Source organism: Podarcis filfolensis (assembly GCF_964270895.1).
Source record: "Podarcis filfolensis genome assembly, chromosome: 10".
In the NCBI taxonomy this organism is placed as follows: Eukaryota; Metazoa; Chordata; class Lepidosauria; order Squamata; family Lacertidae; genus Podarcis; species Podarcis filfolensis.
Window position 1 is genome coordinate 34,611,426 of NC_139612.1, and position 12,643 is coordinate 34,624,068.

Genomic DNA, 12,643 nt, shown 5'->3' on the forward strand with positions numbered 1-12,643 from the left:
TCACCTTAATGGGAATGTCAGAGGAATGGGATTTCCACAGGAGGTGTAGGGTTTTAAATGAGCATCTGTTTAGCTGTACCACTTGATCCTGTACCTTTTCCATAGCGTTCAATGTTTGCGCTGTGCTCACTTGATTTTTAAAAAAGCACTCTATTGTGTTCTTAAAGATACTGTGTTGCACATGTTAATACCCTGCTTAATCTATACACTTAACCACAGGCAGTGGCTAGATTAGCATCTGCAAACTAACTTTTCAACAAAACGTAAAGTAAGCCAAATGACCAGAGATAATCCAAATAAATCTTAATTTTCTTTCTTCTTTCCTAGCTAAGAAGTTCATTCAAACAGGCCTTTGGGAAGAAGAAGTCCACAAAGCCTCCTTCCTCACATTCTGATATAGAAGAAGTCACAGATTCATCTCTTCCATCCTCACCCAAGTTACCCCACAGTTCCGGAGATTGTGGGTCTACATCAATAAAGCCATCCCAATCGGCATCCGCGTATGTTTTCCATCTTTCTTAGAGAACAGCCATTTGTTAAAGAAGCAATCTTCAAAATAGTGATTGGTATTTCAGAAATACTGCCTCTGAACTTTCAATTCTGTACTTCCAGTAATTGTTGCCTCTCAACCACTCTCTCGGTTAAGACCTTAATTTGCTGTTTAGAAAATTATCCCTTGGAAAATGTTACTTATCATCCTGTGCATAGCTGTATTCAAACTGCACAGAGAGGAACTTCCATTGCTTTTCCACTTCATGCTACCTTGAAAAAAGCATTGATCTTGCATTCTTTTCCTTTCCATGTTTTCTTGGTGAGGGGAGACATACCTGGCTCATGACTGTTCCCTGCCGTTCTCCTTTCCTGCCCCAAGGCACCTCTGCTATATATATATAAAACAATGTCAGCTAAAAGACTGTTGAATCTTTGTAAGTTTTTATGACAGAGCCCGTTTCATCCAATGCATAAAGTGTCCTTGGATGTTATACATGCATACAAACAAACAAATTGTATATATGAACACACACAAACATAAAAAGAGGAGAGGTCAAGGGCACAACAATTCAAGAGAAACGTGTCACATTACTGTACAAAATACACGAGGAAACAAGCTCAAGGCAACAGGATAGAAGATGAAATCAGAGAGCATGTCTTCCAGTCCAAGCAATTAATGAACTAGCAAAACAAGAAGACCCGTGTCAAAAAATACTTAAGCACTTCCTGTAGTGAGCCAGCTAATTTATCAAGTTTCATTGTTCCCACCACAGAATGCACATGCCTATTCTTGCTAGATGCTTGCAATTCCAATTAGCTAAGGTTTTGATAGTCAAGTTACATCCTAAAGTCACAGCCAATAGTGCTTGCTGCTTGCAGGGTGTTCTATGGCTTGGCCAGTCAAAATATAATATATTCTCAAAAATATTATTGCATCTAAACATCTGCTTTCCTAAATGATGTGTCTGGTTTTGCCTCTTAGTCCTCAAGTTAAGCATTTTAAAATGAGACTAGAGCAGACTGGAGAGCATTGTCCATCTTTTTATTTGCAGTCTGCTTATGTATTTGGCTTGATAGTACTTGGGATAAATGAAATCTATGTAAGCTTTGGCATATTTTGCTTCTTTGATTTATCATTCCATTCACACCTTCCACAAAAAAAAATCATTGTATTTTCATTCTGCTGTGTAGTGTGCTCTTTTTGTTTTTGTTTTTTTAGTTTGTTTCTTCCTTGGACCTGATCTCATTTTCTAAACCATTTCCTTTACTTTCTGTCACTTGCATCTGTCTGTCTATTGCGTGTATATGCAGGTCATCCCAAATCTGGGCTCCAAAGAAAAGGCAAAACGGTCACGTGATCTACAAACATAGATCCCGGTAAACTGGCATGTGGGGCTTGGAATTACATGTCTAAGAACTAGACTGAAGTGGCCCATTTGCCCTATCAATAGGCATTTGTAGTCATTCCATGAAAAATATAAAACACTATAACCCTATCATACTGGATGTACACGAACATGTAATAATGTATGAGTGGGTGGGGGGCCTGTAGCCCGCATCAGCTCCAGCATGGCTAGAGGTCAGGAATGATTGTCTGGTGGAGGGCCATAGGATGCACATCCTTGATATTTAATATGTGGTACTGAAAAATTTGAGCAGTGTAGATAGATATTGTTCTAGCTTAGCACAGCTGTCACCCCAAGGACATGTTTCTATATGTTCATCTATGGAAAAAAATGGTGTATTTAAAAACTGAATTATCTTAATATGTCTCTCACATGGTTTCAGAAAAGGGGGCATGATCAAGATTCACATTTTGCAACATGCTTTTTTTTTTCATTTGCTTGTGGAAAACTCTGCAGTGTATGGAAGAGAATAGGGTGCCTCTTTGCCACTGAGCTATTGGATTGTGATTATATCCTCTTTCATAGCAAAAGAAAATAGCATCAAGGCTGAGTAGAGTAGCGAACGTTGATTTTAAAAAATGTATCAATCTGTCTCCACAAATAAGTTGTTTTGCCTTTGCAGTTAGTCAGGAAAAAATATGTATATTGATAATATCATCTGTTCTGCACCTTAGTACATATTTCTCTCAAATGTGGTAATTGTAAGGGAATGTGACACCGCAGTTGACTATACAGCCATGTGGAAACCATTGCTCCTGCAATGATCTGGTAAAAGCAATGAGTATCCCTGGTTTCTCTCTTTGCTGATGGAGAGCCCGCATGAAGGGACTGTTCCATATGATGAGTTCCCTCTTTGTGGCTTTCACTATGTGAAATCACTGCCAAAGAGAAGCATTTCTCAGTAGTCTTCACAAGACTGTTTCCTATGTTCCAGCAGCTGCGTGAAGACTGCTGAGAAACTCTTCCCTTAGGGGAAGTCATTACTTGCATTTTTGAAATATTGATCATAGATCAAATTCCATAGCATTTGTTGCACCAGCCATCACCTTAAATATAATAATATAGGGCTAGCCAACATGGTGCTGTCCAAATGTTGTTACTATAATAACTCCCATCATTCCTTATCTTTAGCCCTGTTTTCTGGGGCTAATATGGAGGGTCTGAAGGGTGCCATGTTTGCCAACCATGCCATAATATATCAGTAGAAATGGTTCCCATATTCAGCTAGAAGTCAGGAGTTGAGTAGTCAAGTAACAGCTACCAGATGTGGAATAATCAAGACAATAACAATGTGTGGGTAAAGCAGCCCTATACTTTTGCATTATACTTTACAGAGAACATTGCAAAGCTAAACTAACTTCATTTCAGCTCCAATGCTTTAATTTTAATCACTGGTATTTTGGAAGATAGTTAACAATTGCATGCTTTCATGAAACGTTAAATAAAGCTGCTACTGTTTTGGCAAATAAAAAACATCCCTTTTCTGCTTTGGGAGGAGTGAAATAACCATGCATAATAATTACACCTTGTACAAAAAGAAAATGTTAGAACTACTTAGGAAAGCTATAAAGGCAAGCTTATAATTTTATCTGGACATTTTTTCCCCTTTTCATGTTTTTAAATTGAACCCATTCATGTAGTTTTTGATGAAATTCTCCGTCCTGCTCCTAGAGAGCTACCAGCAGCAACCCTTTTTCTGTTCTTTGATACAGAATAATAGCACGTTGCCTTCAGAAGCGAGCGTTCCTTTAATCTTCTGCCTCTCTACCTTTTCCAATTCTTTTTAGGATCTGCGAATGCACAGAGGCAGAGGCTGAAATAATTCTGCAGCTGAAAAATGAGCTCAGGGAAAAAGAGCTCAAGTTAACAGACATCCGTCTTGAGGCCCTCAGCTCAGCACACCATCTTGACCAGATTCGGGAAGCCATGAACCGCATGCAGGTCAGCATTACTCACAAAAGCCATTTCCTCAAATCCCTGCTGCAGTCATCATGGGCTGAACAGAGGCATGGAATGGGATCAATAGAAATAATGTAGCTGAGATTTTAGTGGGATTGAAAAATAATGTAATAAGTAACCGAATTAGACCGTTAGATTTATGCCTCTCTCTAAAAGGTACTATTTTGCTTAGTGTCCCTGTCTCAGTTATTGGCAGTGATCCCCTATAATTGTCTTTTCCACTGCAAAATGCTAGTAAGAGATAACCTACTCAGAAAAGAATCTGAGAGGCTTCTGTAGCTTTAGAAGAGTGTTTGCTGCTTCAGTAAGAATTACATCAAATTTTCAGGGCAGCTGAAGGTCTTCATTTGCCTCTTAATTCCTTGGTCCTACCATTTCCCATTTTGCTATTTTACTCTGCAACATTTTTTTCTACTGGTCAAGCTTCCAAGCTTGTAAACAGAGTCACAAAGTCTAGGGCATGGGTAGGCAAACTAAGGCCCAAGGACCAGATGCGGCCCAATTGCCTTCTCAATCTGGCCCGTGGACGGTCCAGGAATCAGTGTGTTTTGACATGAGTAGAATGTGTCCTTTTATTTAAAATGCATCTTTGGGTTATTTGTTGGGCATAGGAATTCATTCATTCCCCCCCCCAATAAATAAATATATAGTCCGCCCCCCCACAAGGTCTGAGGGACAGTGGACTGGCCCCCTGCTGAAAAAGTTTGCTGACTCCTGGTCTAGGAGATGCAAATGGTCATCCTCTACAGGGGTTGATAAAATGAACTAGCGCTACACTGTTTTCCCAACATTTTCCCCTGTGGAGTCATGCAAGGAAATTAAGACCCAATTCCTGACACTAGAAATATATTTCTTTGAACTCAGCAGAGCTTGTAAGTAATTATATGTATGCACCCAGTCCCTGAGTATTAAAATCAAATAGGCAGCTTTGTTTTACTTGAAGATGTTGGTTCCTATTAAGCTTCTGACAAAGAAACTTCAATCTTCTCTTTATTGCTTCACCTATCATGCAATTTAGAGTGTTTGCTGTGATTGCAGCAATATGGTTAAAGTGTCAAATTAAAGCACCCTGTACAAAGTTTTGCTGAAAAATTAGTGTAACTCAGGAGTGGATAATTGGTTAATTGGCTGTCTTCAAGACTACAGTTCCCATCAACCCAAACAGCTTGGCCAGGAATGATGGGAGTTGTAGTTTAGCAACATCTGGAGGGCTATAGATTGGTCACTGCTGATTTATCCCAAAGAAAGGACAAAAAACAAACCAGTTGATTGGTGAGCTAAGCTGTTGTGATGCTGTAGAACTGTAGGTTTCTGGCTGTTGTGTTTTTAAATGAGTATGTGTGAGTAAAAATGGTCACGTGAAACACATTAGGAGCCTCAACGGGAGGAAAGGACACAATGCTGATTAGAATGCTAACGCCTAAGAGGAGGGTCAGACTGATCCATTTGTAACTTACAGCACAGGAGACAGGAAGGGCTTGATAGCAGTAAAACAAGCAAGAGACTAATTTGGCTGGTAAACAGAAACCAGAAGGAGCGACTAGTTTGGCTTGAAGAGAGAGGCCCATTATATTTTACACATACCAAATTTATATTTGTTAATAATATTATTAGGTGTGGTTGGCATGCTGCATCTTCTGCTTTCCACATCGTGAAACTGCCTCCTGAATACTTGGATTATTTTGGAGTGGTAGATTTCCCCCACAATATTTGGAACGGTTGCATTGTGTTTGTAAAGGACACGCTGTTTCAAGGTGCCGTTTGTCCAGCCAAGCAGACAAGGGGTGCCAAAATGTCTGAGTGAATGGGAGGCAAGCTAGATATGACTTTAAAAGTGCCTTTGCGTTTAATGTGCGGGTTTTAAAATGCAAATAGCATCAATTTGGTGTAGGTGGGTGTTTTAATACTGGCCTAGAGTAGGCAGGAATGGGGAATTTAACTCTTTCCTCCTCTGTTGCTGTTGTCTTCTCTTTTGCATTAAGAAGACATCCCCCATGGTCACCAGTGGTTTTCTTTATTGTGTTGCATATTTAATTGTGTTTTGTTTTGCTTTGTTTTATTCTGTGAGTCACTTTGAGAGGGCTGTGGCTTGAAAGGTGGATTAAAAATCCACATATAATAAAACTGGGGCGTTTTAACTGTTCACCATGGCCTGATTCTTTATCTTAAACATTTTTCCAACCTACCACTATAATGTCAGGACACATTTAGTGTTTGGCTTGCAGCCCCAACAGAACTGAGCAGTTCTGTTCAAATCAAAAAGACAGCAAGCTATGGGTCATATAATAAGCAATGGCATATAAACCAGGAAAGTGAAGCAGAAGTGTTCTAGGCCTTCACAAATAGCAGCAAAGATTCTAATACTAGGCGAAGCAAAACCATCAGAAACAGTTTCAGCAACTTCCTTTGAAATGCTGTCAAGGGACACATGGTATGTTTTTCAAAGCTACATCAACAATAAGATAATGCAATGTTGCTATAGAACAGGGTTGAGTTTTAATAACTTTGGAGGGGAGTGTTCACTTAGGAATCTAGGAAGTTGCCTAGCACACAGGATATGTTTATTTGTGTATGTGTGTGTGCATAATCTCAAACACACAGGCACACAGCACCCTTCCTAAACTGATCAATATACATTAGCTGAGGGTGGGGTTATCATCCAGTGCCGTGTCCACTTTCTTCTCCGCTGCTGTCATCAAAATTGAGAGAGTCTTGGAGGACCACTAAACTGGACTTTACTTTATGGATTTCTTCTATTTCCCAAAAACTATTGCAAGGAGTTGTGCAATTTTGTAGCAAATTTAACAGTCACCATAGCAATCTGGTGCTTGGCGGTGCTGCAATTTTCCAACTGCTTAATTAGCTCCTTGCTTAATTGACCCTTTAATTTTGCTTAGCTGTCATTTTCAGTCCTCCACATCCTATTTTTACTTCCTCTTAACTTTGAAAATGTTAATGCAGGGTTTTTGTAAAAGGCAAGAGCATCAGCATACAGCTTAATCGGAAATTTGGACTTCCTTGTTTTTAGTTTGGTCTGAGGAATTCACAACTACCTGTGTTTCTGAAATATAGCTCATAGTGGCGAGGAGGAATGAAAGTTTCCCCAAAATATCTGCTTTATATACATTATTTACACAATGGGCTGCATGTGATTGGCTAATTCCAGGATTCTCCTGTAGGCCAATCAGGTTGTGGATTCACTTCCACCTGGAGCTGGATTGGGTGGCTCCTGCGGACCAATCATACTGCTGCATTGTTCTAGGACCAATCAGACTGCTGCGTTTTGGATCCTTTTGTTCTAGGACCAATCAGACTGCTGCATTTTGGATCCTATTCAACTCAATACATAACAGTTTCCATGCTATTGTTGTACATTTGGTCATCACTCAACACTGCATAAGCTTTAACTAGGAATGTAACATTCCTTAGGCATCTTGGCTCTTTTATTACTGACTGTGAAACATCCCCAATCACAAGAACAGCCAAATGTATACAGCAATTCTCCTCTTTAAAGATGTTTTCCATGCCCGGACAATGGATCTGGCCCTCCTGTTCCCTGCCATGTGATTAACGGCATGAGTGAATGCCTGAAAAGGGCTTATTTGTGTTTTGATCCAGAGATACTTGTCCATTACTGTACAGTGGTACCTTGGGTTAAGAACTTAATTCATTCTGGAGGTCCATTCTTAAACTGAAACTGTTCTTAACCTGAGGTACCACTTTAGCTAATGGGGCCTCCCGCTGCCACTGTGTGATTTCTGTTCTCATCCTGAGGTAAAGTTCTTAACGTGAGGTACTATTTCTGGGTTAGCAGAGTCTGTAACCTGTAGTGTCTGTAACCCAAGGTACCACTGTATTGTGAAATTGCCCATGTAGTAGTAGGAATAGAATTCTAAAACATACTTCATAAAGATCTAGAAATGGTTAATTTCAATGTTCCAGTGTGTGTGTGTGTGGTGGCAAAATATGATATGTCATGATTTTAAATGAGCATGTATAAATCAACACTTATCTCACAGCGTGCAGAAAGCTGACGAAGCATTTGTCTGCAATATGTTGAACTTGATTTTGTGCCATTGTAGCACTATTCTGGCCAGCCATGCTACATTGCTGATGCTGGTCTTGCATTTACTGCAGTATTAATAGACTCCGACAGCCAGGAGACCTTTGGAATATGGGTACAGTGCAAATGTGAAGTACATGTGCATATGTGTTCATTTAAACTGCCACCTAGATGCAGCCTAACTTGAGTTTTCGGGATCTGATTTCATCTTGTCTATTTGCCATGAAATTAGAGAGGTAAAATTTTATAGTGCACGCAACAGTTTTGTGGCATGTTCCAAAGATGAGAACAACTTAAAGTTCCAGTGGATGTACCATACCATAGAAAATGCTGCATTGCCGATAAGTAGTTTTCTAGCTAACAAATTATGCATATGCATAACGCACAATGCACCCAACGGTATTAAATGCCCCGTTCCTCACCTTAAAATGTTTATTTCTTGTGTTTTAAATGCTAGAATGAGATTGAGATATTGAAAGCAGAAAATGATCGCTTGAAGGCAGAGACTGGAAACACTGCAAAGCCAGGCCGGCCATGCTCAGAGTCCTCAAGCAGCACATCCTCCTCCTCTTCACGACAATCTTTAGGTCTCTCTCTGAATAACTTGAACATCACTGATTCAGTGACATCAGGTAAATACATGTTGTTATTGTTTTAATTTGCCCTACCAGATCAGTTCAAGTGCCCTACCAAATCATTTTGCTTGCATGTGCACATGCAGTTCTTGTCAAACTGTAGAGAAATCTAGTTAATCCTAAATTTTGAAAGCTGTTCGCTATTTATTTATTTGTTTGTTTGTTTGTTTTATTAAATTTGTACACCACCCTTCATCTGAAGATCTCAGGGTGATTGACAACATAAAAATACAAAATAAAAACACAAAATGCATGATAAGAACAAGAACAAAACACAAACCCATAAACACCCTCTCCCAAACTACCAGTGTGCTGGGCTAATATGGTAACACCCAGGTGGGAGATAATGAGTTCTGGGAGACAGTTGCATCTGCTCCTGGAGACAGCTTGAGAATATTCTCTACCACTTGTTTGTAAAACCACCTTGGTTGCCTTGGCAGAAAGGTGGTATTTAAATGCAGAAAAAATGATGCCTAGGAAAAGGATGTGCAGTGCACTTAGTATACATATTTACATTTACCAATATTTGTAATTGTGTTTTGGTGTTTTATTGTTCAGTTCTGCAAATGTTAAAATAAAGGCTTGTCACTAGCCCTGTAGGTTCTACCACTAGTTGTTTTCTGCCATGTCTGAGACTTTAAAGGGTGACAGCAGCACAGGGTTGACTCCAAGGCTTCAGAATCTTTGGCAGGTGACCTTGGATTCAACCCCCAAAATAGTCTCTTATTTAAAGTCGCAGGTGATGCATTGGAGTTTCAAACTTGCAGGAAAATCCTAGATTCAGTGAATGGAATGGAACAGGCACCATCTGTTTTTAGATCTTAAAAAGTATAGATGTCCTGAAGTATAAAAAGCAATCCTCTGGCCCTTGTAGAACCCAGGATACAAGGCATTTGTTTTGTGAGAAACTTAACCTGCTCCCACCTCTGCCTGATTTTAGCAATGACTCAGATTGAGGGAAGCAACTCAAACCAATAAGACAGAGAGAAGTCTAAAGTGCCACACCCATTGTCCAAAAAAGGAACATCTTGGTTCATTTTTAAGCCTTTTGTTTTGGTCTTTCCTTTTGGAGAAGTGATTGCTGCCCCACAGAAAATATTTCTGATATACGAGATTTTAGTGTAACCCCGATTGGGCAGTAGTGCATCAATCCCGAAACATTATGCATTGCTTTTGCCAAAAGATTAAAGGAGTAGTGGCAGTTGGAATATATATTGGGCTTATATTTTTTTTAAAGTACACTTTAGAATTACAAATAAAATCAAATGGGTCTCTTTTGCCAAGCTAAGTAAATTTTAAAGGGGTGTTTTTATTTGTTTCTTGCTTGTTAGATATTTTACTTGAAGATGTTACAGATGGAACTCTCCATAAAGAAGGCCAGAATGTTAAAATTATAGTCACAATAAACAAGGGCTACGGTCGATCCAAGGTACTTTGACTTCCAGGTTTTATTGCTGTGTTCATCATCATAATTGTCCTTATGTTTCTGCTGTTACAAAGGCTGTACTACCCAGTAGTATATTCAATTAAGAGTTCAACAGGGAACATTGACCACAGCCTTTTTAATTTATTGCACCTTGTACCTATATTTGTGTCATCCTGGCAGTGCCTCTAATTGATGATAAACAGCAAAGTGCTCTGCTGCCTTTCATAGAAGTTCGGGTCTATATATGTCACAGCATGCTTTTGTTAGATAGGAAACGTAGTTACCTACCTATCCTTAAAGCTACTTCTGAATGAAGAGGCCTATTGTGGGCTATATGTTAGTAGTCCCCACAAATTTGCCACAGAAGGTTTCCCATTTCAACCTTAGATCTTGCATTAGATGAAATAAAAGGTTGGCACATCACTGAACTAATTTCCAGAAATATCTGCATGCACAGCTGTATATCTTAATTAATATCTTAATTAGTATTAGGTTTGCATCAGTTTTTGTTGTGATAACTGTGGCATATCTCAAAGGAGGATAATGTCTTCTTCTGTGGGAAAAATATTCAGTAAGCCTTACAAAATAATACTTTAATTGTGTAAGTTCTTCCACATCTCTCCCCTGAATGCCTCTTCTCTTTACAGGAGCAAAAACTGCAGGCATATTTGATAGGATCCATTGGAGTCAGTGGTAAAACAAAATGGGATGTATTAGATGGTGTAATCAGACGGCTCTTTAAGGTAGGACTTTTTTGAGTCAGTTCAGAAGGATGAGCCTAGGCTAGGTTTTGTAATGTTTGCCTGGTGTTTAATTTTCTTATTACTCGGAGCTTTGCCAAAACAAATAGACCAGGAGGGCTTTTGTATGCAGTGAATCGGTTCTTTTAGGAAGATAGAGGCTCCTTTTTGACTTCTCCCACCATGAAGGAAACAGAATGCCATAGTGGGGTAGGAGAGCTGAAAATAATGCTAATATGTTTCACATCTGGCAACCAATGTGCCCCTTTGGTTTCAGATAGTACATGGCTGAACGAGTCTAAAAAACCCGGGACACAAATTTTCACAGCCTTCTAGCAGCTATAGTGGTTCATTTACCAAGTAAATTACTGGAAGTGTATACTTGATTCTGACCAAACTAAGCCTACTCATGTTTGCTCTACAACCCCACTCCAACCCATTCAATACAGGTCACCTTGGGGCCTCACATTTTGCAGTGTTTATGGTCAGCCAGCTGACTGAAGTAGCACTTTTAGTCTAACTCCACAGCAGAGCTGTAGCCAGGGAGTGGTGAGGTGGGCCCCCACCAGGGGGGCAGGTGATGGGGGGGCAGTGCAAAATATGACCATAAATATTGATTATTGCCTCATAAGAAATGGTTTTTAATAGAGGATGAATTGAATGGGTGGAAGGGGGAGGGTTGGAGCAGAGGTGGAAAGAAGAGCTAATTTGTCCATGGCTAGGGGGCGCAATCTAGATGGTTCTGCCAGGGCGCAAGATCACCTAGCTACGGCTCTGCCCCCCGGTTCCCCAAGCCAGGTAGGCTGGAGCTTGGGTAGAAGCAGATGCTTCAGCAATGGAACAGCTCAGATTGGGAGCTTATATAGGAGCTGGCTGTGTCACACCCATTCCTGGCTCTCATGTCAGGCTTGGTCTGAGCAGCTGTTTCCTTTTCACACAGCCTCATGCACAGCTAGCCAGCCACTCTATTGGTGGCTCTAAACTTCCTGCCTGGATCTCCATCTCCTCTGTTTGTGTTGCCCTGGGGAAGATGGAGAGGACTGTCTGAGCCAACCAGAAACAAATGCAGCTGAAGACCCCATTTCTGGGCCAGGGATATCCTTATCTGATGACTCCTCAGAGTCATTGGCAGTGTGAAGATCTGCTGCCAAATTAATTGTTCTGCTATACAGCCAGTGTAAAATTTGAATTTGTCACTCCTTACACCAGAAATATTGATTAGTTTTACAACATCCAAGTTTGTAAGAACCATTTTACAGATAGGGTGTTTTCTGCTTAGGATGGGCTATTCCCTCTGTGCCTTGATGCTATCAGAATTGTGATATACATATATATTGAGGTCAATGTACAAAATGTTTGCCTTTAAATGGAATGTGAGTGTCTACACATCAATATGGGAGAAACTATAGTGTAGAAATTGAACCTGTGTTCTTTCATGATGTTCTTTAAGATGTCATAAAATTCTTTCTCGGGGTATGTCTGCACTACATACATATTCAAAATTTCCTTCATCCATTGAAGCTTATTGTTCATAAAATGGCTAGCACCATTTTATCTTAAATTTTGATGATCTCAGAAAAGCAGTTGCTAAGCTGGAATGTATGTTTGGATGAGCATCAGCATGTAAACCACACATTCTCTTGGAAGCAAGATAGGCAATGTGCCAACTTGTATATTTAATGTGCAGCCAAATGCCCAGTTCAGTTCAGCTCTTCTCTTGTTTAAAGTATTGTTAAGCCCCTTCTTTAATCTGATTCCCTTTTATTCATTGCTTCATGAGTATTTCATATATTTTATGTTATGGTAAATGTCAAAATGTCTGAAGATTGTATGAGCCCCAGTGGGAAATATAAAAAAAATGCTTTCTGACATTTACACCTAAAGCATAGTGAGTGTTCTTTATCTGTAAATGATGGAAATGA

At 39.8% G+C, this 12,643-nt stretch overlaps 1 protein-coding gene across 9 annotated transcripts in view; it reads left to right on the forward strand.

Moving 5' to 3' along the window:
* Positions 1-12,643, forward strand: part of NAV3 (neuron navigator 3) — a 448,840-nt gene that overhangs the window by 420,059 nt on the left and 16,138 nt on the right. For 6 of the 9 annotated variants that reach the window (XM_083573284.1, XM_083573283.1, XM_083573285.1 and 3 more), the window contains 6 exons: positions 328-500; positions 1,804-1,869; positions 3,686-3,839; positions 8,378-8,552; positions 9,887-9,984; positions 10,629-10,724. In XM_083573284.1, the coding sequence (XP_083429410.1) occupies positions 328-500; positions 1,804-1,869; positions 3,686-3,839; positions 8,378-8,552; positions 9,887-9,984; positions 10,629-10,724 (762 nt within the window). The remainder of the gene's footprint in view (positions 1-327; positions 501-1,803; positions 1,870-3,685; positions 3,840-8,377; positions 8,553-9,886; positions 9,985-10,628; positions 10,725-12,643) is intronic. The other 3 variants (XM_083573288.1, XM_083573281.1, XM_083573282.1) reach the window with 1 other exon arrangement.